Source organism: Salvelinus alpinus, chromosome 12, assembly GCF_045679555.1.
Source record: "Salvelinus alpinus chromosome 12, SLU_Salpinus.1, whole genome shotgun sequence".
Lineage (NCBI taxonomy): Eukaryota > Metazoa > Chordata > Actinopteri > Salmoniformes > Salmonidae > Salvelinus > Salvelinus alpinus.
This window is the reverse complement of record NC_092097.1, coordinates 10,364,373-10,390,488: the sequence shown is the minus strand read 5'-3', so window position 1 is coordinate 10,390,488 and position 26,116 is coordinate 10,364,373. Positions and strand designations below refer to the sequence as shown.

The 26,116-nt window shown below is 46.7% G+C and overlaps 1 protein-coding gene across 2 annotated transcripts; it reads right to left on the bottom strand.

The window, feature by feature from the left end:
• Positions 1 to 1,542: 1,542 nt before the first annotated feature.
• On the bottom strand, positions 1,543 to 26,107 carry LOC139535465 (protein DDI1 homolog 2-like). 2 transcript variants are annotated; one of them, XM_071334883.1, is made up of 10 exons: positions 25,676 to 26,107; positions 25,078 to 25,207; positions 24,502 to 24,783; positions 20,026 to 20,152; positions 19,708 to 19,835; positions 13,131 to 13,259; positions 10,944 to 11,047; positions 6,388 to 6,580; positions 4,933 to 4,983; positions 4,206 to 4,303 (listed from the first exon to the last, which is right to left on the bottom strand). In XM_071334883.1, the coding sequence occupies exons 1-9, from the start codon at positions 25,811 to 25,813 to the stop codon at positions 4,973 to 4,975; spliced, it is 1,242 nt and encodes a 413-aa protein (XP_071190984.1). In that variant the 5' UTR covers positions 25,814 to 26,107; the 3' UTR covers positions 4,206 to 4,303; positions 4,933 to 4,972. The 2 variants fall into 2 exon arrangements, with proteins under 2 accessions (XP_071190983.1, XP_071190984.1); XM_071334882.1 differs by lacking the exons at positions 10,944 to 11,047; positions 13,131 to 13,259; positions 19,708 to 19,835; ... (2 more) ...; positions 25,078 to 25,207; positions 25,676 to 26,107 and having other exon boundaries at positions 1,543 to 4,303; positions 6,388 to 6,473.
• Between the last annotated feature and the right edge of the window lie 9 nt (positions 26,108 to 26,116).

Sequence of the window (26,116 nt, the reverse complement as noted above, 5' to 3'; positions counted from 1 at the left end):
TTTCCTTTTTCGGCATTTCCTTTTTTTCCCTTTTTTGAAACATATTTTGCGTTTTAGCCCAAATTACGCGTTCTGTTAACATCTGACTCTAGAGTGATATTATGTTCTTGCAATTTGTAGTCTGACATTTCAGATATGATTTATAATGTAGTTTGGATGTAGTGAACTATTTTTTCAAAGTAACTTCAGTTAAGTAAACTATTTTTTCTAAAGGGTAGCTTTAGTGTAGCTTAACTTCCAGTGTGAAGTAATTTGTAGCTTGGTAAACATTTTCAGAGTAGCTTCCACAACACGTAGTAATACACACAATGTCAAACCTTGACATTGCCAAAATCCATTGTCCGGGTACACCAGTTCCTCAATTTGCTGATCTCCCTCTTTGCACTCCATCACCACCTGGTCTCCACGAAACATTGGAGGATAAAAAGAGAGCACATAGGGTTGTAGGCTAACCAATTGACCTATGGCTTCAATGGCCTCTTTCAGACAAGGGATCTGAGTCTTGCTCAGTCAGCTTCTCTGCAATTACTTCAGAAACCCGCAGCATTAACCTCAACAAATTCCTCTATACCAGACCCCGAACCAGTGGAGCCAGGGACTTGCACCACCCAATACTGCTGCTCCTCCTCTGTCGCTGTAGACACCGATCTCCGAGGCCTGCTTACCTCCATGATGATCTTCAGACAAGACAGAGAAAATAAACTGACAGCAATAGAGTGATGAGGGCCTCCTGGTGCATCATGTTGGACACATATGGCATGTAGAGGGATCAGAACATAGGGCCGTGATGGAGCAAGAATCTCTCCAACCTGAGATCACCGCAACTCCAGGCCCAGCAGAAACCTGCAGGTATCAGAGCAGTCACTCAGCCTAAAGCCCCATAACACACAAGTTGGTATAAAATGTCAAACAAATGGAGATGGAGGATTTGGTTTTAGCAAACGGAACAGGAGTTGACGTAGCAAATAACGTCCTGCGCCAAGGTAGGCCACCAATTCTTCTCGGAGATCGATTGAGTAGTACGAGAAATACCTGGATGCCAAGCGACGACAGCTGTGTGCGCCCAGGTCAGCAGCCGATGTCTTATCCCTGTGGGAACAGATGCGCTCAGGAGGACATATAGTGGGTGCGGGCTCCCTCTGCAGAGCCTGGGGAATGTCCACATCTATGACTCAGACCACAGGGGCTATGACTCGAGAGGAAGGGATTATGGGACAGGGCATCGGCTTTGGTGTTCTTTGAACCTGGGCGATAGGTCAACGTGAAGTCAAATCTTGTAAAGAAAAGGGCCCACCTTCCTTGGCGCAGATTCAGCCTCCATCAGATCAAGTCTACAGGTGGTGCCTTCTGCCCATTAATAATCAGTTTCCCCTCGCCCTGCCATAAGGATAGAGCTGACATAAAAACAAGTCTGCTTAATCCACTAACTCCTACAAACGCAACTATGAGCAAAGAGCAAATATAAGACAGATTAGCAAAACATGACTTTAATCTTTTAACACCCATTCGTTTAGAAATATCATAAACCACACACATACAATACAAAGAACCAGTTTGACTTTATTTGGGAGTTTAAATTGAGTACAAGATAAAACTAAATAATTAAACCTGCCACGATGTTGTTGGTATATGAATATGATCCAGATAATAATACATTTTTTGAAAACCAAAGTTGATAATGGATATATGAATAAATGATCTGACAGCTGGATAGGGTAGACTTGGACTGTGGGAGAGATTTCCAGTTCACATGTATGATAGATATCTGAAAGTGAACAGGAACTACCAAAACCCCTCTCTTAATGACCATATCACATTTCCAAAGATGTTCATTTTGTACATGCTGTTATATTTGAAGACCTCATCCTTTACCTGCACAATCCCCAGAAATATTAAATACTCTAACTCCTTGGCTATGTTGATGTCCCTCTGTCAACAAAGTCATGTAGAAAGTAAAAGGGTAGTGTTGCTTGATTTATTTTCTTGTGCAAGCTGTTTTAAACATAAAACACCCAGGTTCCCCAGGATTGGCAATAATCACATGACTGAGAGAATGTCATATTACAGAATGCTAACATCGGCAGAAAAAGACAGAGATCAGCAGAAGCAATGCTTCTTAAATGCAGTCATTTCCACAGTGTAATATGTCTTTAACTGTCTGGTGGGTTTTATCATCAGAATCGAGTTAAAATCAAACATCAATTTAAAACAAATGAATTGTTTAGCGGAGCAATAACACTCCTGACAAATCGGACATTTTAACATACTATTTTAGGTTAATCGTCAGCCCTTTAAACAAATGCCATTTCACATACAAATGTAAACATTTACCAAAATGTTCTCGTCAATGGGGCAGTTCAATTGTGTTTAGAATAAAATACGTATATACAGGGTTAAACGGGGGGGGGGGTTAAGGAAATCAATCTACCAATCTATAAAATCCATGAAATAGGCACTGACTACTGCTGCATGCAAACACAACTCCGATCATATTGGCTCAATCTAGGAACAAATAAGTTGTTGTATGGTCTGTGAGAAACCAAGAGACAAAAAGCATTTCCACTTTAGCATGTAGTGGCTGCGAGGCCAGGGGGATTCAGATGTCACCATCAACAATAAGACAAGAGTACACATGAAACCCATGTTGACAAGAGCCTGGGTCTCCCATATGATTGTAATGTCGTGAGTGTCTAGGTGGGCACAGTGATCTTGCGGGCCAGCAGAGCCAGCAGAGCCAGCTCCACACAGCCCTGGGCCTGTTCCAGTGCCTCTGCAGCCTCCCTGGCAGAGAAGCCAGCTGTCTGGATCCTCTGGATGTGCTCAGCCGGAAACTGTTCGGGAACGGGATGTGGAGCAGAGAAGAGAGGGGCTGGAGAGGAGGAGGAGGGGTGTTGGGGGCCCAGGGCCTGAGGAGGTGTAGTGCGGGGCGAAACGCCGGAGTCGTCCTCAGGTGAACCCACAGCCATGGACAGAGGGCTCCGCTGTGTTGGCTCAGGATGGAGGCCGGGAGTGTCTGGGTTGTCAATGGCAGAGGCTCTCCCGTCTGCCACGCCCCTCCCCTGCTGCCCCTCAGGGGGCTCCCTGAACTCCAGGTCTGCTTGGAGTGAAGAGTGCGAGTGACTCTGGACCTCAGACACAGTCCCTCTGTTTTTACTGGCATCTAGCCCATACCCGTCAGCCCTCCTTTCCCCCCTGGAGTTGTCTGGACACTGTGGTTCTAGCTCTCCCTGACCCGCTCCTGGTTCAGCCTCTGCCCTGTCCCTAGTCTCCAGGCTCTGCTCCTGGCCAGAGGTGCCTGGCAGGACACAGTCAGGAGGAGGCCCTCCGTCAGACATAGCAGCAGCATGGTTGGCTTTGGCATCGCATGGTTCTGCACCAGCTATAATGGCAGTAGAGGGGGAGGGTTGTGTAATGTTTTCAGGCGTCAGGGTTTGGGGCTCTGCGGTGGGGTTGTCAGCGTCCTGTCTGTGTGAGGAGGAGCAGGAGGCACTGCGGTCCTGGGGGGACAGGCCACAGCTGTTAGACACCAGCAGCTCATGAAGCTCCCGCAGGGCCTGGGCCAGAGACAGGATCTGGTCTGAGTTGGGACAGCGCTCCCCCTCTGGCTGGTCCCTCTCTGATTGCACAGTACTCTGGGAGGAGGCAGGGGGAGACTCCATCTCTGCAGATGTGGATCCAGAAAGACAGGGCTCCAGGGTGAGTGATGGGGGATTAGAGATGGGACGGTGGGAACCCCCTTCTCCACTCTGCTGACTTGGCTTACTCAGACATGTCCGGTGATCTGTGGTGTTGACTGACATGTCCTCCTGCTCCATGGGCTGAATTGGGAGGCTTTCCTCTGGGAGGGGGGACAGGGAGCCATTATCTGCCTTCTCAGAGCCACACATCTCTGGAGGGATCTGACTGTCTGAACCTCCCAGGGTGGGAGTGCCAGTCACAGACTTGTCTGCAGGAGGGGCGCATATGGACAGATCCTGAGCCGTGGGAGCGGGGATGGTGGGTAGGAGTGGCTGGGTGGGGTTGGTAGGGCTTGGGTCTGAGAGAGGAGACTGTTGGGCTGTAGGTGCTATGTTCTGGGCCTGGGATGAGGGCCCAGGGATGGGGAGACCCAGGAAACCAGGCTGGGTTTGGTTCTGCCCTGGTGTTTGGGCCCCGGCCTGGCGCATGTAGGCTGGAGCAGACTGAGAACGGTCCAGGGCAAGGCTCCGGGGGTGACCGGGGGAAAGGGGGGAGGACAGGGGCATGTTGTTCGGGGGTTTGAGTGTTGGGAATGGTGGGGATTCCGGTGAGGTAGTTTGTCCACCTGCAGTGTGAGGTTAGAGATCAGTTTTAGAATGAAACAGTAGTTGAACAACAATTGAAGCCTGCTATGGACCAAAACAATCTTGCACACAACATGCATAGTTTGTCCATGCCAGCTTCTGAAATGAAACATGACATTGAAATGCAGAGACCTTAAAAGGGATAGTTTGAGATTTTGGCTACTTCCCCAGTCAGATGAACTCGTGGAGACCATCAAATCAAAGTTGATTTGTCATGAGCGCTGAATACAACAGGTGTAGACCTTACAGTGAAATGCTTACATACAGGCTCTAACCAATAGGGCAAAAAAGGTATTTTTATGTTTTTATGTCAATGCGTCCAGTATAAAGGAAGTTAGCATTAGCACAATGACTGGAAGTCTACAGGAACAGCTAGCATGCTTCATTGCCAAAATGTCTAACTATCCCTTTTAAATCAGTGATTGCATCCTCTACTTTTTAAAATAATTGAAAAACATGGTAAATACTATTGACCATTTATCAAAGGATTTATTAACATCGTACCAATATTTATGTTTTTTCCCCCCAATAAGCCCAAAATACAATTTTGCAACAAAAAATAAAATGGGTGATGGACTTAGCATTGATTCTCTCTGTAGGTTTGCAGTACCTGGTTGGTAAGGCCCTCTCCAGCTGTCTCCCCAAATGCATCAGTGCTGTCCTGCTCAGGGTTAGGCCACACACCACACATCATGCAAAGGGACGCAGAGAGTTAGCACTCGCACACAAAGCATGCACCACGCTGTCAGACTGTTCACATAGTGGTGAACAGTGTCAGCCAAGATCACTATTTGACCTATGACCCTAGAGGTCACAGAGTGATCACAGGACCTGTCAGCTAACCTCCTCCATAAGCTAAATTGGTCCGCAGAGTGATTTCAGTGCATTTTTTTACTTAGTTAAAGAAGAACTGTAAAACCAAATACATTTACAGAACCAAACAAAGACTAACACTAACTAGACTAAATCCAACCACAGGTCAGGTTTTGATTTCATACCTAGGTCTGATTTATAAAGCTTATTTTACGAGGTGATGACATGCAGTGATCATGTATGTGATAGAATCAGGGGTTGGAACCAGTTTAGGGAACAGAACCAAATTTTTTCTTCTTCTCAAGGAACAGAAACTGGAACAAAAGTGATCCATACTGTTCCGGAACAGAACCGTTTAATAACGTTATTTTACAACAAGACATAACAAAGTGCCTACGCAAAGCCATCACTCTGTCACTCAGAAACGTATTCCATCGTCTGCCTGCAAGCTGGAAATCTTACCCTGTGCGTGTTTAGGCTACCTTCCCCTCCGAAGCATAGGCTACAGTACTGGCGTTACAAGCTCGATTCGGGAGAGATATTTTTAATTAGCTAGAGAAGAATGGATTAACTTTTGAAATAGTAGTTAAGGATACTATAGGCCTAGTTATCACTTAACGTTGAATTCATTACTTAAAAAAGGTAAGGCGTGTTTTTAATTCTGTTGTCGCTCTGCACACACAAGCAGTTAGCGAGCTAGATCAAAGTACATTTAATGTACCTCCATTAAAGCCGCTCCTCTTACGTATAATTGTCGGCCTAATTCAGATAATGCATGTCATAAGATGCCTTCAAGCCTCCTCAACCCTCTCCCCACCTGCAAAATGTTGGTTGCATCTTCACCATAAGCAACACTTGACTGTCCATCACGCATGTAAACAACTAGCTTGCCTGTTCTATCCGCACTGATTGGTGAAGTAATTTAATGAGCTAAATGTAAGGAACAGAAAGTAATGATCTAAACCGTTATCTTTTTTTGGGTTCGAACCGGTTCAGAACTTTATTTTGCTGGTTGGAATGAAACCCCCCCAAAAATGATGGTTCTGTTCAGAATTAAAAGATTGGAAAATAATTTTGGTTCCAACCCCTGCTGAGAATGCAGATGACTGCAGAAACAGGGCTCAGGAGTAAAGAAGCTAAATGCAAATGTGCTTTCTGGCTCATGTCTCTGCTGCAGTAATGTCCACTGCTTTAGAGTGTGTAGGCAGAGCTGAGGAATCACCATAGCCCAATCCCAGACCTCGTTCCTTACCGCTCTCCTGTACAGATCTCTGAAGTGCCTCTGCCAGCTCTCGGTCTGCGATCTCGTCTGGCTGGGCGTCCTCGCGCCCCTCGGGCCCGTATGCCAGCCGGGCACACTCTGGCAGCTCCGCCTCAGGCAGGAAGTGGGTCTCAGTGCCCGTTGTCCCGATCAGCAACGTGTTCTTCTTCAGGTCAATGGAACACTGAGGTAGCAGGATATATAGACAGAACAGTAGTTTAAACACAGGGATTAGTTAGGATGGCATCAGGATGTATTCAGACCCCTTTTTCCACATTTTGTTACGCTACAGCCTTATTCTAAAATTGATTTGTTTTTTCCCCCCTCAATCTACAAAAAAAAAAAAAAAAAAGCTGAAATGACATTTACATAAGTATTCAGACCCTTTACTCAGTACTTTGTTGAAGCACCTTCGACAGCAATTACAGCCTCGAGCCTTCTTGGGTATGACACTACAAGCTTGGCACACTTGTATTTGGGGAGTTTCTCCCATTCTTCTCTGCAGTTCCTCTCAAGCTCTGTCAGGTTGGATGAGGAGCATCGCTGCACAGCTATTTCCAGGTTTCTCCAGAGATGTTTGATAGGGTTCAAGTCTGGGCCACTCAAGGACATTGAGACTTGTCCCGGAGCCACTCCTGCGTTGTCTTGGTTGTGTGCTTAGGGTCGTTGTCCTGTTGGAAGGTGAAACTTTGCCCCAGTCTGAGGTCCTGAGCAGGTTCATCAAGGATCTCTGTATTTTGCTCCGTTCATTTTTCCCTTGCTCCCAACTAGTCTCCCAGTCCCTGCCGCTGAAAAACATCCTCACAGCATGATGCTGCCACTGTGACGACCCTCCCACTCTGTCTGCCGAATTCTCTCTCTTTGCTCTCGTTTTCCTTAATAGGATGTCGGTGGGCGGAGCCGGGAGGATCGTCAGCGAAATGGCCTCGAGTGTGTCCCGGGGATAAATACACCTTTCCCCCATTAACTGAGGAGACACTGTCCACGCAGACACACTATTTTTGGTTGTGGCATTTTGTGGCTTGTTTATTTTGGCACCTCAACACCTCTCATGATCACCATCTATGCACATAACCACTGATTACTGACTACACACACACACCATTGTTAATTGTATATAGTTTACTTTAGTTAATAAATATATTTTTGTTATTCCTTGAACTGTGTTGTCTCCCTTCTTGTTATGGACTACTAACCGGTTCGTGACACCACCACCATGCTTCACCGTAGGGATGGTGCCAGGTTTCCTCTAGATGTGACACTTGGCATTCAGGCCAAAGAGTTCAATCTTGGTTTCATCAGACCAGAGAATCTTGTTTCTCATGGTCAGAGTCCTTTCGGTGGCTCTCATGTGCCTTTTACTGAGGAGTGGCTTCCATCTGGCCACACATCCATAAAGGCCTGATTGGTGGTGCTGCAGAGATGGTTGTCCTCTGGAAGGAACTCTGGAGCTCTGTCGGAGTGACCATCGGGTTCTTGGTCACCTCCCTGACCAAGGCCCTTCACCCCCGATTGCACAGTTCGGGTGAGCGGCCAGCTCAATGAAGAGTCTTGGTGGCCACTGTGTTCTTGGGGAACTTAAATGCTGCAGACATTTTTTGGTACCCTTCCCCAGATCTGTGCTTCGACACAATCGTTTCTCGGAGCTCTACGGACAATTCCTTCGACTTCATGGCTTGGTTTTTGCTCTGACATGCACTGTCAACTGCGGGACCTTATATAGACAGGTGTGTGCCTTTCCAAATAAATTAGCAAACATATCTTAAAAACCTGTTTTCGCATTGTCATTCTGGGGTAATGTAGGGCTAATGTAAAAAAAAATGTGGAAAAAGGAAAGGGGTCTGAATACTTTCTGAATGCACTGGACAGACGTGGCCAAAAGCTTTGAGAATGACACCAATTAATTTTCACAAAGTCTGCTGCCTCAGTTTGTATGATGGTAATTTGCATATACTCCAGAATGTTATGAAGAGTGATCTGATGAATTACAAAGTCCCTCTTTGCCATGCAAATGAACTGAATCCCCCAAAAACATTTCCCCTGCATTTCAGCCCTGCCACAAAAGGACCAGCTGACATGTCAGTGATTCTCTCGTGTTGACGAGGACATGGCTGGAGATCACTCTGTCATGCTGGTTGATCATATGAAGGAGTGTGAAGGTGAACGGAAAGGCTCTGGAGCAACGAACCGCCCTTGCTGTCTCTGCCTGGCTGGTTCCCCTCTCTCCACTGGGATTCTCTGCCTCTAACCCTATTACAGGGGCTGAGTCACTGGCTTACTGGTGCTCTTTCATGCCGTCCCTAGGAGGGGTGCGTCACTTGAGTGGGTTGAGTCACTGACGTGATCTTCCTGTCTGGGTTGGCACCCCCCTTGGTTTGTGCCGTGGCGGAGATCTTTGTGGGCTATACTCGGCCTTGTCTCAGGATGGTAAGTTGGTGGTTGAAGATATCCCTCTAGTGGTGTGGGGGCTGTGCTTTGGCAAAGTGGGTGGGATTATATCCTTCCTGTTTGGCCCTGTCTGGGGGTATCATCGGATGGGGCCACAGTGTCTCCTGACCCCTCCTGTCTCTGCCTCCAGTATTTATGCTGCAGTAGTTTGTGTCGGGTGGCTAGGGTCAGTTTGTTATATCTGGAGTACTTCTCCTGTCTTATCCGGTGTCCTGTGTGAATTTAAGTATGCTCTCTCTAATTCTCTCTTTCTCTCTCTCGGAGGACCTGAGCTCTAGGACCATGCGTCAGGACTACCTGGCATGATGACTCCTTGCTGTCCCCAGTCCACCTGGCCGTGCTGCTGCTCCAGTTTCAACTGTTCTGCCTGCGGCTATGGAACCCTGACCTGTTCACCGGACGTGCTACCTGTACCAGACCTGCTGTTTTCAACTCTCTAGAGACCGCAGGAGCGGTAGAGATACTCTTAATGATCGGCTATGAAAAGCCAACTGACATTTACTCCCGAGGTGCTGACTTGCTGCACCCTCGACAACTACTGTGATTATTATTATTTGACCATGCTGGTCATTTATGAACATTTGAACATCTTGGCCATGTTCTGTTATAATCTCCACCCGGCACAGCCAGAAGAGGACTGGCCACCCCTCATAGCCTGGTTCCTCTCTAGGTTTCTTCTTAGATTTTGGCCTTTCTAGGGAGTTTTTCCTAGCCACCGTGCTTCTACACCTGCATTGCTTGCTGTTTGGGGTTTTAGGCTGGGTTTCTGTACAGCACTTTGAGATATCAGCTGATGTACGAAGGGCTATGTAAATAAATTTGATTTGATTGAGTTCAAATAACAGACTGGAAGCTTCAAAAGGAGGGTGGTGCTTGGAATCTTTGTTCTTCCTCTGTCAACCATGGTTACCTGCAAGGAAACACGTGCCGTCATCATTGCTTTCCACAAAAAGGGCTTCACAGGCAAGGATATTGCTGCCAGTAAGATTGCACCTAAATCAACCATTTATCGGATCATCAAGAACTTCAAGGAAAGCGGTTCAATTGTTGTGAAGGCGGCTTCAGGGCGCCCAAGAAAGTCCAGCAAGCGCCAGGACCGATTCAGCTGCGGGATCGGGGCACCACCAGTACAGATCGTGCTCAGGAATGGCAGCAGGCAGGTGTGAATGCACCTGCACGCACAGTGAGGCGAAGACTTTTGGAGGATGGCCTGGTGTCAAGAAGGGTAGCAAAGAAGCCACTTCTCTCCGGGAAAAACATCAGGGACAGACTGATATTCTGCAAAAGGTACAGGGATTGGACTGCTGAGGACTGGGGTAAAGTCATTTTCCCTGATGAATCCCCTTTCCGATTGTTTGGGGCATCCGGAAAAGACAAGGCGAGCGCTACCATCAGTCCTGTGTCATGCCAACAGTAAAGCATCCTGAGACCATTCATGTGTGGGGTTTCTTAGCCAAGGGAGTGGGCTCACTCACAATTTTGCCTAAGAACACTGCCATGAATAAAGAATGGTATCAACACATCCTTCGAGAGCAACTTCTCGCAACCATCCAGGAACAGTTTGACGAACAATGCCTTTTCCAACATGATGGAGCACCTTGCCATAAGGCAAAAGTGATAACTAAGTGGCTCTGGGAACAAAACATTGATATTTTGGGTCCATGGCCAGGAAACTCCCCAGGCCTTAATCCCATTGAGAACTTGTGGTCAATCCTCAAGAGGCGGGTGGATAAACAAAACCCCACAAATTCTGAAAAAACTCCAAGCATTGATTATGCAAGAATGGGCTGCCATCAGTCAGGATGTGGCCCAGAAGTTAATTGACAGCATGCCAGGGCGGATTGCAGAGGTCTTGAAAAAGAAGGGTCAACACTGCAAATATTGACTCTTTGCATCAACTTCATGTAATTGTCAATAAAAGCCTTTGACACTTATATTATACTTCAGTATTCCATAGTAACATCGAACAAAAATATCTGAAGACACTGAGGCAGCAGACTTTGTGAAAATGTATATTTGTGTCATTCTCAAAGCTTTTGGCCACGACTGTATATGTGGTAGTGTTCATGGAAATGGAGGGACAGGTATAGGGATCTGACCTGATGTCTCTTGAGCATGTCCAGTCCAAGCAGCATGTCCATAGGTTGGTCCTCCAGGATGGAAAAGGAGCAAGGCAGGAAGTCCCCTTCTATCTGGACCTGAGCTGCATAGGGACACACACACACAGCTCACTTTTAGCCATTATCAGATGCTACCATCAACATTTGCTAGAGGTTTGAATGTCTTTTCTTTCGACAGATTGGATAAAACAAGGAAAACATCGCAGGAGCCGCTTGATTGTGGAGAAACGCCATGTTCAGTTTTTTCAACAAGCGCAGGCTAGTTACTCGTTTTCAGCCGGGTACTTTTTCCACCTAAATTAACTAGGCTAATTATAAATAAATTAGCTAGTCAGAAAAAAAAGTCTGCCAAACCCTCTCCCACTAGAATTAACGATATGCATATTCTATCGATCTATTGATAGGACAGGTGCTTGTCAGTCACAAGGTGAGCAATAACAGGGAAACACTGCTGGTTTGACAGTGCTGTCTCTCCCGCCTCTCGGTAGGTGTGTGTGTGTGTGTGTGTGTGTGTGTGTGTGTGTGTGTGTGTGTGTGTGTGTGTGTGTGTGTGTGTTGTGGTTGCAGTCAAATTTCTTTACACAGAGGGAGAGAGCATGAATTTGCACGTCCCATATAATGTGGTAACGATGAGTCGAAATCCACTTAGCATATTGTTTTCTGGCACATTCATGTATTTTCTTTCACGTTCAGGAACAATGTTGGCCCGCTGGCCCAGGAAAACCACGTGTTGGACCAGTGGATCTTGTCAGTGACGTAACTTTTCAGCGCATTTTTGCTTTCCAGTTCAACATTTACCTGCTCTGTCGCTGTCTACCATTGAAGACTACACGTGTAAATGTCATGCTATTTGTATTTGAGCAATACGATTGGCCGTTCAGTCAAGCACCACCACACTTCGAGTCAACTTCGAGTCAAGTTCTTCCACACGAATCTTTACTGTATGGACCTCGCTTTGTGCACGGGGGCATTGTCATGCGGAAACAGGAAAGGGGCTTCCCCAAACTGTTGCCACAAAGCTGGAAGCACAGAATCATCTAGAATGTCAATGTATGCTATAGCGTTATGATTTCCCTCCACTGGAACTGGTTCGAGCCTAGCCAGAACCATGAAAAATATCCCCAGACCATCATTCATCCTCCACCAAACTTTACCGTTGGCACTATGCATTCGAGCAGGTAACGTTCTCCTGGCATACGCCAAACCCAGATTCGTCCATCGGACTGCGAGATGGTGAAGCGTGATTCATCACTCCAGAGAACGTTTTTCCACTGCTCCAGAGTTCAATGACGGCGAGCTTTACACCTCCCCCCCAGCCGACACTTGGCATTGCGCATTGTGATCTCAGGCTGGTTTGCGGCTGCTCGGCCGTGGAAACCCATTTCATGAAGCTTCCGATGAACAGTTCTTGTGCTGACGTTGCTTCCAGAGGCAGTTTGGAACTCGGTAGTGAGTGTTGCAACTGAGGCCAGTCGATTTACGCGCTACAGCGGCTAAGCCATTGTTGCTCCTAGACGTTTCCATTTCACAATAACATCACTTACAGTTGACCGGGGCAGCTCTAGCAGGGCAGAAATTTGACGAACTGACCGTTGGAAAGGTGGCATCCTATGGCAGTGCCATGTTGAAAGTCACTGAGTTCTTCAGTAAGGCCATTCTACTGCCAATGTTTGTCTATGGAGATCGCATGGCGGTGTGCTGGATTTTATACATCTGTTAGCAACGGGTGTAGCTAAAATAGCCGAATCTACTAATTTGTCCACATACTTTTGTTTATATAGTGTACCTCTTAATAGGAAGCTTGAAGCCTGTGGAAGTCAGCAGACTCTTACATGATTCGTTAAAGGCCCAGTGCAGTCAGCATGAAGCTTCCAGTGTTTCAGCCATTTCATATTGTAAAACAGCTGATGAAACTAACACTGGAAGGGTGAAAAAATGTGATGGGTGTTCTTTCCTGATAGTTGCTGGTTGAAAATACAATCTAGCATTAGAATGTACCACAGGGCACCAAAATGGAGCTTGTTCGGCAAAACTTTCGTAACCCCCGAGGGGGCCTGTCTGGCAACCTTTTCTATTTGGCTGGCTACTCCATGTGCTTGCGGAAAACACTGCCATGATGTGCATCCTTAGGAAAGGTAATCTCTTTGAGACATGACTTATACCCACCCAAGTGGACTCTGCCAATGATCTTCTGGGTGCCCACTCCCTTGGCGATGCCAGCCCACCGTCGGTCCACCAGACGCATGATGTTACAACGCTTGGCACACGCCTGACTCATGATGGTCATCTGGGCCCCTGGATGATCAGTCAACGGGAGAGAGGGGTGAAAACAAATACAAGGAAGAGCTCTACCAACTCCATGAGAATCCTTTTTCAAATCATGTGAGAATTTTTCTTCATTTGATTTGGAATGGCAAACCAGTTAAACAGGAATATTTATATAATGAACATGAGTTTGGAGGGTTACATCTTAAATATTAAAAAGGCATTGAACCTCCCTCTTAAAGCCTCCATTATACCGAAATAATATCCAAACTGGTTTTCCAGCAGGCTACTAAAGCCCTTTTGAAGGTGGTTTGAAATCAGATACAAATCTGATTCCTGGCCATGCAACTTGAATGAGCAAATCTGATTTATTTGCCCTCAAGTTATTTCTAGACTTATTTGGCATATATTGTTGCTTGCTAGCTACTGGGGTAGCTAACTAGCTTGTTAATTGCTTACAAACAAATAAGTGAATGTGCTAGAAAGCTAAACAGCTACCTAGCAAGCTAATTGACTGCTATGGCTAGCCAAAAAGGACTCGTTGCATTATGATTTTTAACATTCAACGTAACTGGAGGACCGTACGTACATATCCCAACCAGAAGCCATGGATTACAGGCAACATCCGCATCGCGCTAAAGCTGCCGCTTTCAAGGAACGGGACACTAATCCGGACGCTTATAAGAAATCCTGCTATGCCCCCAGACGAACCATCAAACAAGCAAAGAGTCAATACAGGATTAAGATTGAATCCTACTACACCAGCTCTGACGCTCGTCGGATGTGGCAGGGCATGAAAACTATTCCGGACTACAAAGGGAAACCCAGACACGAGCTGCTCATGGACGCGAGACCTACAAGACGAGCTAAATGCCTTTTATGCTCGCTTCGAGGCAAGCAACACTGAAGCGTGCACGAGAGCACCAGCTGTTCTGGATGACTGTGATAACGCTCTCGGTAGCCAATGTGAGCAAGACCTTTAAAAAACTGGTCAACATTCACAAAGCCGCGGGGCCAGACTTAATAGCTCCTTATTTTTCTTGACTTCCAGTATTTTCTACAACTAGTCAAATTTATTCCACACATCTGATTCCTTTACCTGAGCAACCAGTAAACATTCCCCCATTTAAGTTTTATTTTTCACATCCTCTACATACATTTTGCTGTCACGTGTTCGGAGTTTATAACCAATTTAATGATGTGATTATGATATGCTATAGGTAACGCCCTATTCGTCTCATAAATGTGATGCATATACAGTGGGGAGAACAAGTATTTGATAACCTGCAAAATCAGCAGTGTTTCCTACTTACAAAGCATGTAGAGGTCTGTAATTTTTTATCATAGGTACACTTCAACTGTGAGAGACAGAATCTAAAACAAAAATCCAGAAAATCACATTGTATGATTTTTAAGTAATTAATTTGCATTTTATTGCATGACAAGTATTTGATACATCAGAAAAGCAGAACTTAATATTTGGTACAGAAACCTTTGTTTGCAATTACAGCGATCATACGTTTCCTGTAGTTCTTGAACAGGTTTGCACACACTGTAGCAGGGATTTTGGCCCACTCCTCAAAATCCTTCAGGTTTCGGGGCTGTCGCTGGGCAATACGGACTTTCAGCTCCCTCCAAAGATGTTCTATTGGGTTCAGGTCTGGAGACTGGTTAGGCCACTCCAGGACCTTGAGATGCTTCTTACGGAGCCACTCCTTAGTTGCCCTGGCTGTGTGTTTCGGGTCGTTGTCATGCTGGAAGACCCATCCACGACCCATTTTCAATGCTCTTACTGAGGGAAGGAGGTTGTTGGCCATACATGATACATGGCCCCATCCATCCTCCCCTCAATACGGTGCAGTCGTCCAGTCCCCTTTGCAGAAAAGCATCCCCAAAGAATGATGTTTCCACCTCCATGCTTTACGGTTGGGATGATGTTCTTGGGGTTGTACTCATCCTTCTTCTTCCTCCAAACACGGCGAGTGGAGTTTAGACCAAAAAGCTCTATTTTTGTCTCATCAGACCACATTACATTCTCCCATTTCTCCTCTGGATCATCCAGATGGTCATTGGCAAACTTCAGACGGGCCTGGACATGTGCTGGCTTGAGCAGGGGGACCTTGCGTGCGCTGCAGGATTTTAATCCATGACGGCGTAGTGTGTTATTAATGGTTTTCTTTGAGACTGTGGTCCCAGCTCTCTTCAGGTCATTGACCAGGTCCTGCCGTGTAGTTCTGGGCTGATCCCTCACCTTCCTCATGATCATTGATACCCCACGAGGTGAGATCTTGCATGGAGCCCCAGACCGAGGGTGATTGACCGTCATCTTGAACTTCTTCCATTTTCTAATAATTGCGCCAACAGTTGTTGCCTTCTCACCAAGCTGCTTGCCTATTGTCCTGTAGCCCATCCCAGCCTTGTGCAGGTCTACAATTTTACCCCTGATGTCCTTACACAGCTCTCTGGTCTTGGCCATTGTGGAGAGGTTGGAGTCTGTTTGATTGAGTGTGTGGACAGGTGTCTTTTATACAGGTAACGAGTTCAAACAGGTGCAGTTAATACAGGTAATGAATGGAGAACAGGAGGGCTTCTTAAAGAAAAACTAACAGGTCTGTGAGAGCCGGAATTCTTACTGGTTGGTAGGTGTTCAAATACTTACGTCATGCAATAAAATGCAAATTAATTACTTAAAAATCATACAATGTGATTTTCTGGATTTTTGTTTTAGATTCCGTTTCTCACAGTTGAAGTGTACCTATGATAAAAAATTACAGACCTCTACATGCTTTGTAAGTAGGAAAACCTGCAAAATCGGCAGTGTATCAAATACTTGTTCTCCCCACTGTATGTGTCACGTAAAGAGAGCAAGGGTTAAGGGAATAGGGAACGTTTTCCCCAAAAAATTGGGATTTCGGTAACAACTTTTCAGTTAGAAAAGACTAATTTATATTGCAGCTTCAGCAACACGGACAGCACTATAAATACTGTTTATGTTCTGTGCTGGTCGCTGCAGCAGGGAGGAGAGGGAGACAACGGGTGCTAGTCAGTCACTCGCTGTCATTTTTATTTTTACCACAGAGCAGCAAGTCAGCCCGGCACAATCAAATCAATTGCGGTCGGACTCCCTGTAGTCATTTGTGTGTCTTAATTATTTTATCAAACAGTGAGCTTAAAGCAAGCTCAGTGCATATAGTTGATTTGATTAAAACACATAGGATGTGTCTATATGAACAAATACACGGTTAAACATTTCAACCAATCGAATGGTCGAGGAAACAGACGACACTCGGTTGACCAAGATTTTTATTTTTTGCCTAGAAGGCCAGCGTCCCGGAGTCACCTCTTCACTGTTGACGGGTGTTTAGCGGGTACTATTTAATGAAGCTGCCAGTTGGACTTGAGGCGTGTTTCTCAAACTAGACACACGAATGTACTTGTCCTCTTGCTCAGTTGTGCACCGGGGCCTCCCACTCTTTCTATTCTGGTTAGAGCCATTTTGCGCTGTTCTGTGAAGGGAGTAGTACACGGCATTGTACGAGATCTTCAGTGGAATAGCCTTAATTTCTCAGAACAAGAATAGACTGACGAGTTTCAGAAAATAGTTCTTGTTTCTGGGCATTTTGAGCCTGTTATCGAACCCACAAATGCTGATTCTCCAGATACTCAACTAGTCAAAAAGGACAGTTTTATTTCTTCTATAAATCATAACAACAGTTTTCAGCTGATCTAACATAATTGCAAAAGGGTTTTCTAATGATCAATTAGCCTTTTAAAATGATAAACTTAGATTAGCTAACACAACGTGCCATTGGAACACAGGAGTGATGGTTGCCGATAATGGGCCTCTGTACGCCTATGTAGATATTCCATTAAATCAGCAGTTTCCAGCTACAATAGTCATTTACAACATTAACAATGTCTACACTGTATTTCTGATCAATTTAATGTTATTTTAATGGACATTTTTTTTTGCTTTTCTTTCAAAAACAAGGACATTTCTAAGTGACCCCAAACTTTTGAACAGTAGTGTGTGTATTTCCTAATCACACTGGACTCCAAGTGTATCGGCCAATCACTCCAATCTTAATTCCAACACTGATATCCACAGACTAACCCATCTTTCGCACTACACTACCATTTTACAATTTCCTTTTGCAATACATCCTATTTTGCTGTGACGTCTTACGACAGTCTTGTACCAAACCATAAACATCAATGCCATTCTTAAAATCAATACACAGAAGTATATATATATTTTTTAACTGGTTCCGTATTTCACTGAAAGAATAAACGTTTTGCTTTAGAAATGATAGTTTCCGGATTTGACCATATTAATGACCTAAGGCTCATATTTCTGTGTGTTATTATGTTATAATTAAGTCTATGACTTGATATTTGATTGAGCAGTCTGAGCGGTGGTAGGCAGCAGCAGGCTCGTAAGCATTCATTCAAACAGCACTTTTGTGCGTTTGCCAGCAGCTCTTCGCTGTGCTTCAAGCATTGAGCTGTTTATGACTTCAAGCCTATCAACTCCCGAGATTAGGCTGGTGTAACCGATGTGAAATGGCTAGCTAGTTAGTGGGTTGTGCGCTAATAGCGTTTCAATCGGTGACGCCAGTCGCTCTGAGACCTTGAAGTAGTTGTTCCCCTTGCTCTGCAAGGGCCGCGGCTTTTGTGGAGCGATGGGTAACGATGCTTCGAGGGTGGCTGTTGTCGATGTGTTCCTGGTTCGAGCCCAGGTAGGGGCGAGGAGAGTGACGGAAGCTATACTGTTACACTGGCAATACTAAAGTGCCTATAAGAACATCCAATAGTCAAAGGTATATGAAATACAAATGGTAGAGAGAGAAATAGTCCTATAATAACTACAACCTAAAACTTCTTACCTGGGCATATTGAAGACTCATGTTAAAAGGAACCACCAGCTTTTATATGTTCTCATGTTCTGAGCAAGGAACTTAAACATTAGCTTTTTTACATGGCACATATTGCACTTTTACTTTCTTCTCCAACACTTTCTTTTTACATTATTTAAACCAAATTGAACATGTTTCATTATTTATTTGAGGCTAAATTGATTTTATTGATGTATTATATTAAGTTAAAATAAAAGTGTTCATTCAGTATTGTTGTAAAATGGTCATTATTACAAATAAATAAATAAATAAAAATCGGCTGATTAATTAATCGGTATCGGCTTTTTTTGGTACTCCAATAATCGGTATCCGTATCGGCGTTGAAAAATCATAATCGGTCTACCTCTAATTTTAACCCTTGAGACAATTGAGACATGGATTGTGTACGTGTGCCATTCAGAGGGTGAACAAAATATTGCAGTGCCTTTGAAAAGCGTATGGTAGCAGGTGTCAGGCACACCAGTTTGTGTCAAGGACTACAATGCTGCTGAGTTTTTCACGCTCAACAGTTTTCCGTGTGTATCAAGAATGGTCCCACCACCCAAAGGACATCCAGCCAACTTGTCACAACTGTGGGATGCATTGGAGTCAACATGGGCCAGCATCCCTGTGGAATGCTTTCAACACCTTGTAGAGTCCATGCCCTGACAAATTGAAGCAAAAATAAATGTCAAGTTTCATGAGCTGAAATAAAATATCCCAGAAATGTTCCGTACGCACAAAAAGATAATCAAATTTTACATCCCTGTTAGTGAGCATTTCCCCTTTGCCACGATAATCTGTCTACCTGGCATATCAATTAAACAGCATGATCATTACAAAGGTGCACCTTGTGCGGGGCCACTAAAAGGCCACTAAAATGTGCAGTTTTGTAACACAAAATGCGACAGATGTCTCAAATTGAGGGAGCGTACAAATTGGCATGCTGACTACAGGATTGTACAGCAGAGCTGTTGCCAGAGAATTGAATGTTAATTTCTCTACCGTAAGCCACATCCAACGTTGTTTTAGTTAATTTCGCAGTACATGCTGATGTCAACGTTGTGAACAGAGTACCCCCTGGTGGCAGTAGGGTTATGGTATGGGCATATAAATATATAAAAAGGGGGATTAGAAATGATGCAGGTAATGTTATTTGATAGAATTGAAGTCTATCTGCTAATTTCATAGGAAGGGGGGCATGAGAGGAGAAGTAAGAAAGAGCAGGCAAAAACAGATGGGGCACACGTATGGAGTGCGGGCAAGCAAGTTGGAACAAATCTTATTTTATTTTTTTTAAATCAAGAGATCAGAGGTGGTATAGAGAGAATATGAGCATGTGGATGAAAGAATGGGAAATAGGAGGGAGGAGCCAAGAAGGTTTACAGAGAATTGTAAAATATGGCAGACTGAATAGTAGTAGATAAAGCTGGAATATCATGAGAGCAAAGCTGTCAAAACTAGCCAAGGAAAACTGTACTAGACACCACAAAACAGAAACCCTTAACTGAATTGTCTCCCTATTGCCCTAGTCAAAGAAGCTTATGCTTTGCACTGAGGAAGAAAATATTTGTATGCATTACCTGAGTCAACAAAAGCTTTGACATGGTACCCGTTGACTATACAGTTGATGTAGAGCATAACCACCTGGCCAAAGCTCTCAGGGGCCTCCTCCATTGCAATGGTCATGTTCTCCTCTACGTTGTGCTGCCTGAAGTACAAATTGTGTGTGATTATGTAAGGGAAGCAATTGTACATGAATACCTACATTTCCCAAATAGTTTAGACAGAGGGCAAAATTCTATACGTAAACTAGTACATTGTTTGTTTCCAGAAGAGACACTGACTGAGGCCGTCTCTGACTCCAACCCTTCCCTTTCCCCTCTTGGCTGTGTGAGTACCTGATGTCCTCCTCTATCTTGGCCTGGGCATCCATGTCAAATGGGTCGGCAGTCAGAAGCCGGATCCTCTCCTGCTCTCTGCGAGCCCGATCCTGCTGCTGCTCCAACAGCACTTTGGTGAAACGCTCTACGGGAGGCAGTCAGAAACATGATTAGAGCTCCTAGTTGAACACTTAAAGGGATACTTCGGGATTTTGGCAACGAAGCCCTTTATCTACTTTCCCAGAGTCAGATGAATTCATTGATAGCATTTTTATGTCTCTGCATCCAGTATGAAGGAAGTTAGAGGTAGTTCTGACAGCCTATTGCTAATTAGTATTAGTGCAATGGCTGGATGTCTATGGCATCTACTATCATGCTAGCAGTAACCATAGACTTTCAGTCATTGCTCTAATGCTAGTTATCAACTTCCTTCAAACTGCATGTAGAGACATAAAAATGGTATCCACGAGTTCGAAGGTTACGTATGTAACCACGGTTATGTGAGCTATTTGGATCACTCCAATATATTGGTATCACTCCGCAGCGGAGGGATACATCCGAGGTGAGGATTTACAGATTTACTCCTGTGTCACGGCTGGGGTCCGCCCCTATATATAGACCCCATGGCCGCGACACACTTCCTCTACATAACTTTTGTGGCGCCTCTAGCACTGTAGAGGATTGGAGTGATCCAAATAGCTCACATAACAGTGGTTACATACGTAACCTTCGTTATGTTTCAATATTTTGGATCACTCCAACATCGGTACACCCATACCAGATTAGTCTTTGCTATAGGGACCTGGCCAGCCAGCGGCGAAGTCCCAGCGCGGGACCGAAACGCAGGGGCCGTCAATGTGGAAGGGGAAGCCCAGCTGGCCGCAGCACAGATATCAGCGAGGGACACTCCTCTCAGTAGAGCCCAGGACGCAGCCACACCCCGTGTTGAATGTGCCACCACAGATCCCAGCACTGGCCTGCCAGCCAGGTGGTATGCTGTCATAACCGTTTCCTCCCCCCAAGGTCCATCCGGTAGCACTCAGAACTTACCGAAAGAGCATGGCGCTCACCCATCCTCTTCATGGAAGTAATCGCTACCAAGAAAGCCACCTTCATAGAGAGGTGTTTCAGGGAGGCAGACTCCAACGATTTGAAAGGCGGCTTTGCCAGAGCTGCCAAAACCACATCCAGATCCCAGCTCGACAGAGCGGGTCCTAGCTGGACGCAGGCGACACACCCCCTTCATAAATCTGTAGACCAAGGGATAGCACCCTACTGGCCTGTCCATCCACCCCGCATGGCAGGCAGATATAGCGGCCAAATACCCTCTCAGTGTAGAGGCTGCCAAGCCCTCATCAAAGCGAGACTGCAGGTATTGGAGGACATACTGCACCCCGCATTACTCGGATACAACCTTAATACCAGTGCACCAAGAGCAGAACAACCGCCAGCGCAACTGGTATGCTGCGGTTGTAGCCGGCGCCCTTGCGTTCTGCATGGTGTTCATTACACCCTCCTGTAGTCCTAAACATGGACCATTGTGGGCTTGGCCACTGAACGGCACGGCCTCGGATGCCACAGAGTTCCCCCGGCCTGAGACAGCAGGTCCGGTCTCAGGGGAAGTTTACAGGGTGTCCCAAACAACAGCGACAGGAGAAGGCTGAACCAGGGTCGTCTGGGCCAGTATAGGGCCACCAGAAGCAGACGATGCTCAACCTGGTCCTGTCCAGCACAGCCTGGATCAGAGAAAAGGGGGAAATGCGTAAAGCTCCAGCCCTGGCCAGTCGTGAGCCAGAGCATCCAAGCCCAGAGGCCCTGGTGGCTCCGACATAGAGTACCACAGGGGGGTAGTGCACATTGTCCAGGGAGGAAAATAGGTCCACCTGCACCCTCCCGAACTTGTCCCACAGGTGCTGCACCACCTGGGGATGTAGGCTCCAGTCCCAAGGTGGCGGGCCCTCCCTCGAGAGGATATCCACTGCCACATTCAGGATGCCAGGTACGTGCAGAGACGCTAGACATCCCCGAGCCCAGAGAAGGAGCTTCTGTGCCATAAGATGGAGGTTGTGCAACCTCAGTCCACCTTGATGGTTGATGTAAGCCACCACTGCAGTGTTGTTCATTCTCACCATGATGTCTTCCCTTCAGATGTGGAAGGAAAGACTGCAGGGCCAGCAGTACAGCTCAGAGCTCTAGTGTATTGATGTGCCTGCCGGTCCAAGGGGGTAGCCAACAGCCGCTGGCTGACCTGCCCTTGGTCACACCCCCCTCCCCAGCCGAACTGGGAGGCGTCTGTGCTGACCAGCTCCCGGCAGCACATCCTCAGCATCTCCACCCCACCTGAGGGAAAGGAGTGACAGCGCCACCTCAACAATGGCCTGAGGCACTGTATGGTCACCCACAGCTGGCGGTGACGGTGGCGCTTCGGTTGCAGCCGGTGGGAGTTGAACCACCGTTGAAGAGGCCGGAGATGGCCCAGGGGAATCAACAACAAGGACGCCGTCACAGCAAGCCCAACAGGCGTTGGCAGTTTAGGACGGATACCATCCGCCCCTGCCGAAAGTGTTTGAGGCAAGATAAGATCGCCTGAACCCTTCTGGTGGGCAGGCGTGCTCTCATGAGGACTGAGTCCAGTTCCATGCCAATGAACGCCACCCTTTGGATTGGCGCCAGACGACGACTCGTCATTTACAGTAATGCCCAGCCTGCCGATGTGGTTCAGGAGCATGTCTGTCTGACAGGACCTGAGTCCTGGTTGGGGCACAAATCAGCCATTCGTCCACCCTCGGGACGTGAGAGGTGCCAGGACAGCGTCCATGCACTTTGTGAAAGTGCGGGGTGCCAAGGAGAGGCTGAAGGGAAGAACCATGAATTCGTAAGCCCTCCCATCGAAAGCGAATCAGAGGTATGCCAATGAGCTGGGTGAACAGGGCCATGGAAATACGCATCCCTCAGGTTCAGCGCCACAAACCACTGGTCCCTGGACATGGCCTGCACCACCCAGACTGGGGACAGCATGTGGAACCTCAGTACCTTTAAGTACCCATTGAGGTTGCGGAGATCCAGAATCAGTCGAAACCCTCCGTCTCTTTTTGGGACCACAAAATAAGTGGAGTAGAATCCACCTACACGTTCTGAACTCTTGATCCTGCGGATTGCAACCTTGTCCAGGAGTGAGGAGATCTCTAGCCGCAGGGTTTTCTTCAGGGGGTCGGCCACCGTGGTGACACCAAGGCCCCCGAAGGACGGGGGCCAGCACTGGAATTGGAGTCGGTACCCCTCGAGCATTGTGGACAACACCCATTAGGACTCCACACACTTCTCTCACTTTGCCCTTTGAGACCAGGAGAAGTGGCCGAGGCAGGGTGTGTCAGAGGTTTTGCCGGGGCCCGTCTGTGCCCCTCCCCGCTGTCGTTCCTCAGCACTAGCCGATGGGCCAGGAGAGGGACCCACCGTTGTTCGGGTGCAGGTGGGTGGTGACGGTCCGTCTGCCTTGAACCTGTGGCCTGAAGAGGCGGCATGAACCGTCTCCTGCTCTGGAGAGCAGCTGGCAGACGGGATTGAGCCAGCCAGAGATAGTGCCGGGAGGTAACCACCTGCGCCATGGCCCGTCCGTTGGAGCGGGCCACATCCCTCTGGAGCAGGAAAAGCAGGCGAGACACCTCCATCGCCTCCCGGAGGAGCTCCTCTGTGCCCCCCTGGAGCTGGGGCAACAGTCTGCAGGTAAGACTGCAGCAGCATGGCCGTGTTGGTAAGGCGGCCAAGAGAGCAGAGGGACCCATAGGCGGCTTTCAAGTCCGCATAAAAGACTCTGGGTACCGGCTTCAGTCGCGGTGACATGGTGCGGTGACAGCATGTTAAGCAATTCACAACACACACAGAACAAGCCAGTCGGCAAGTTGTGTAAGGTAAATACAGTCTGTGGCAGCAAGAGCCACCAATATATTAAAGGACGCACACGGAGTCATAGTGTAATGCTAACGAAACACAAGCACGACAAACCACGGGCGGAAGATACAGATCAACCGCGTGCATCCCCTGGGCCATGTGGCCAGATGCTCCAGGCTGCAAACAGCCAGTGAGTATACTTCCACGCAAGATATTACACTTACCAGTGACTTACCAAGCGAATTTCAGAGAGTTTTACCTCAAACCATACAGACGTCCGCCGAGAAAAGGAAAGAACGTGTGTCGCGGCCATGGGGTCTATATATAGGGGCGGACCCCAGCCGTGACACAGGTGTACACAGGAGTAAATCTGTAAATCCTCACCTCGGATGTATCCCTCTGCTGCAGAGTGATACCAATATATTAGACTGATCCAATATAGTGAAACATAACATCTGACTCTGGGGAAGTGGATAAAGGGCTTCATTTCCAAGATCCTGGTGTATCCCTTTAAGACCCATTATTTGCATTGATATCTAACCAAAGCCTTTATAATGACAAGATAATCAACACCGAAAGAGAAGGGTTGATGCTATCCCCACTTACCCAGGTCTCCACTCAATAAGGCCTCAGCCAATGGTGGATTGCGCTCCTTGAGCAGGGACAGCTCATGTGGATTGGCCAAGAGCATCTGCTGCAGTAAGGCGGGGTCATCCAGACCCTGAGGAGAGGAGGCGGAGCCCGGTAGGGATGGGGGTGCAGCAGGGGGTGGAGAGCGCTGCTGTTTTGAGGTTGGGGCCTGTTGCTGCTGTCTACGGGTGAACCGTTGACTGGAACCAGAAGAAGTGCCGGGGACTGCGATGGAACTGAAGTCAATACGTGGGAGACCTGGGGGAGAGAGAAGAGACATGGAGGGTAGGAGAGTATGAGCACGACAGAGGGTTCCAGGTTCAGTAAGATGATGCCAGGTAGACAACTGGGCTGATAATAACAGTGAGCCATTACTGAGGACCAATAAATAACGAAAAATGTGAGAACTGAAGTGCAAGGTTAATAGGTCTGTTAACCACTCCGGCACGCCAAACTCTCACTAGAACAGCTGGACTCCTCCCATAATTCCAACCTTGTAACAGGGCAGAGATTTCGCACCGGTTCTGTCTCGCCCAACAGTGTTGACCTTACCTGGGAAGGCTGATTGTGCTGGTGGTGGCCTTCTGTCTGCCTGTCTAAGCACCACCACATCTCCATCCTTAAGTCCATAGGTCCCTAAAGCACGGGTCAGGTCTTTCAGAGGCTGCTCTGCATATGTGATCTAAAGAGAGGGAAGGGCCACAGGGGAAAAATAAACATTCTCTTTCCACACTGGACGAAAAATAAAAGGACAAAATAAAACGCTGTCTGATGGCCAGACCACCTCAATCAGTTAGCTAGGTTGCTAATCAAAAAGTGGCAAGCAAACCAATGGACAGCTTGACATATGTTATATGAGTCAGTAGAAGTTGTGTTCTCAGACGGTTGACACATGATCATAGGCTAGCTAAGTTGGCTAATAACTAAGGTACAACTAACGTTAGCTAGCGACCAGACGAACAATAAAGTTAATTCTGACTAGCAACGTCAATATATTATTCCTAGCTAACCACTACTGTCAAGTCTGTCTGGATAATTAAAATGCTGAATTAACTAACTGGTTGACATAAAACAATCTCTTAATGTAACGTTAGCTACTAACACGTTTATGCTAAGCCAACTAGTTAGCATGTTTTAGCTGGTGGTTCACCTGAATTTCCCCAGCAGGGATTCCTGATTCTAGTTCACACAGAGCAACAAAATCTCTAAGTTCAAGCTCTGGAGACACATCGAGAGAAAATGTGATTTCCGAGCGGTCATTCGGCGCGCAGAAAACGGTTACCAGCATCGCGCTTTTGGGCAGGGTCACTTGAACCCGCTAGTCACTTGCAGTTTGTTGACACTAGCTAGCGTGTTAGCAACTTTTCCGTGGCTATAATGTCAGTATCGTTGTGAACGCACAAACTTCTGTTTCAGTCAAACGCTCAATAAAGACAATTTAATAAGACATATTGAAGTAATCACGGATAGTAGCTAGCTAGGTACATACACCACGGACTGCTGTGTCTTATCAAATAATGATAACTAGCCTATGTTTCTCATTGACGTATTCTTCTTCTTCGTGTGAATTTCCGGCAGACGAGACGCGGTC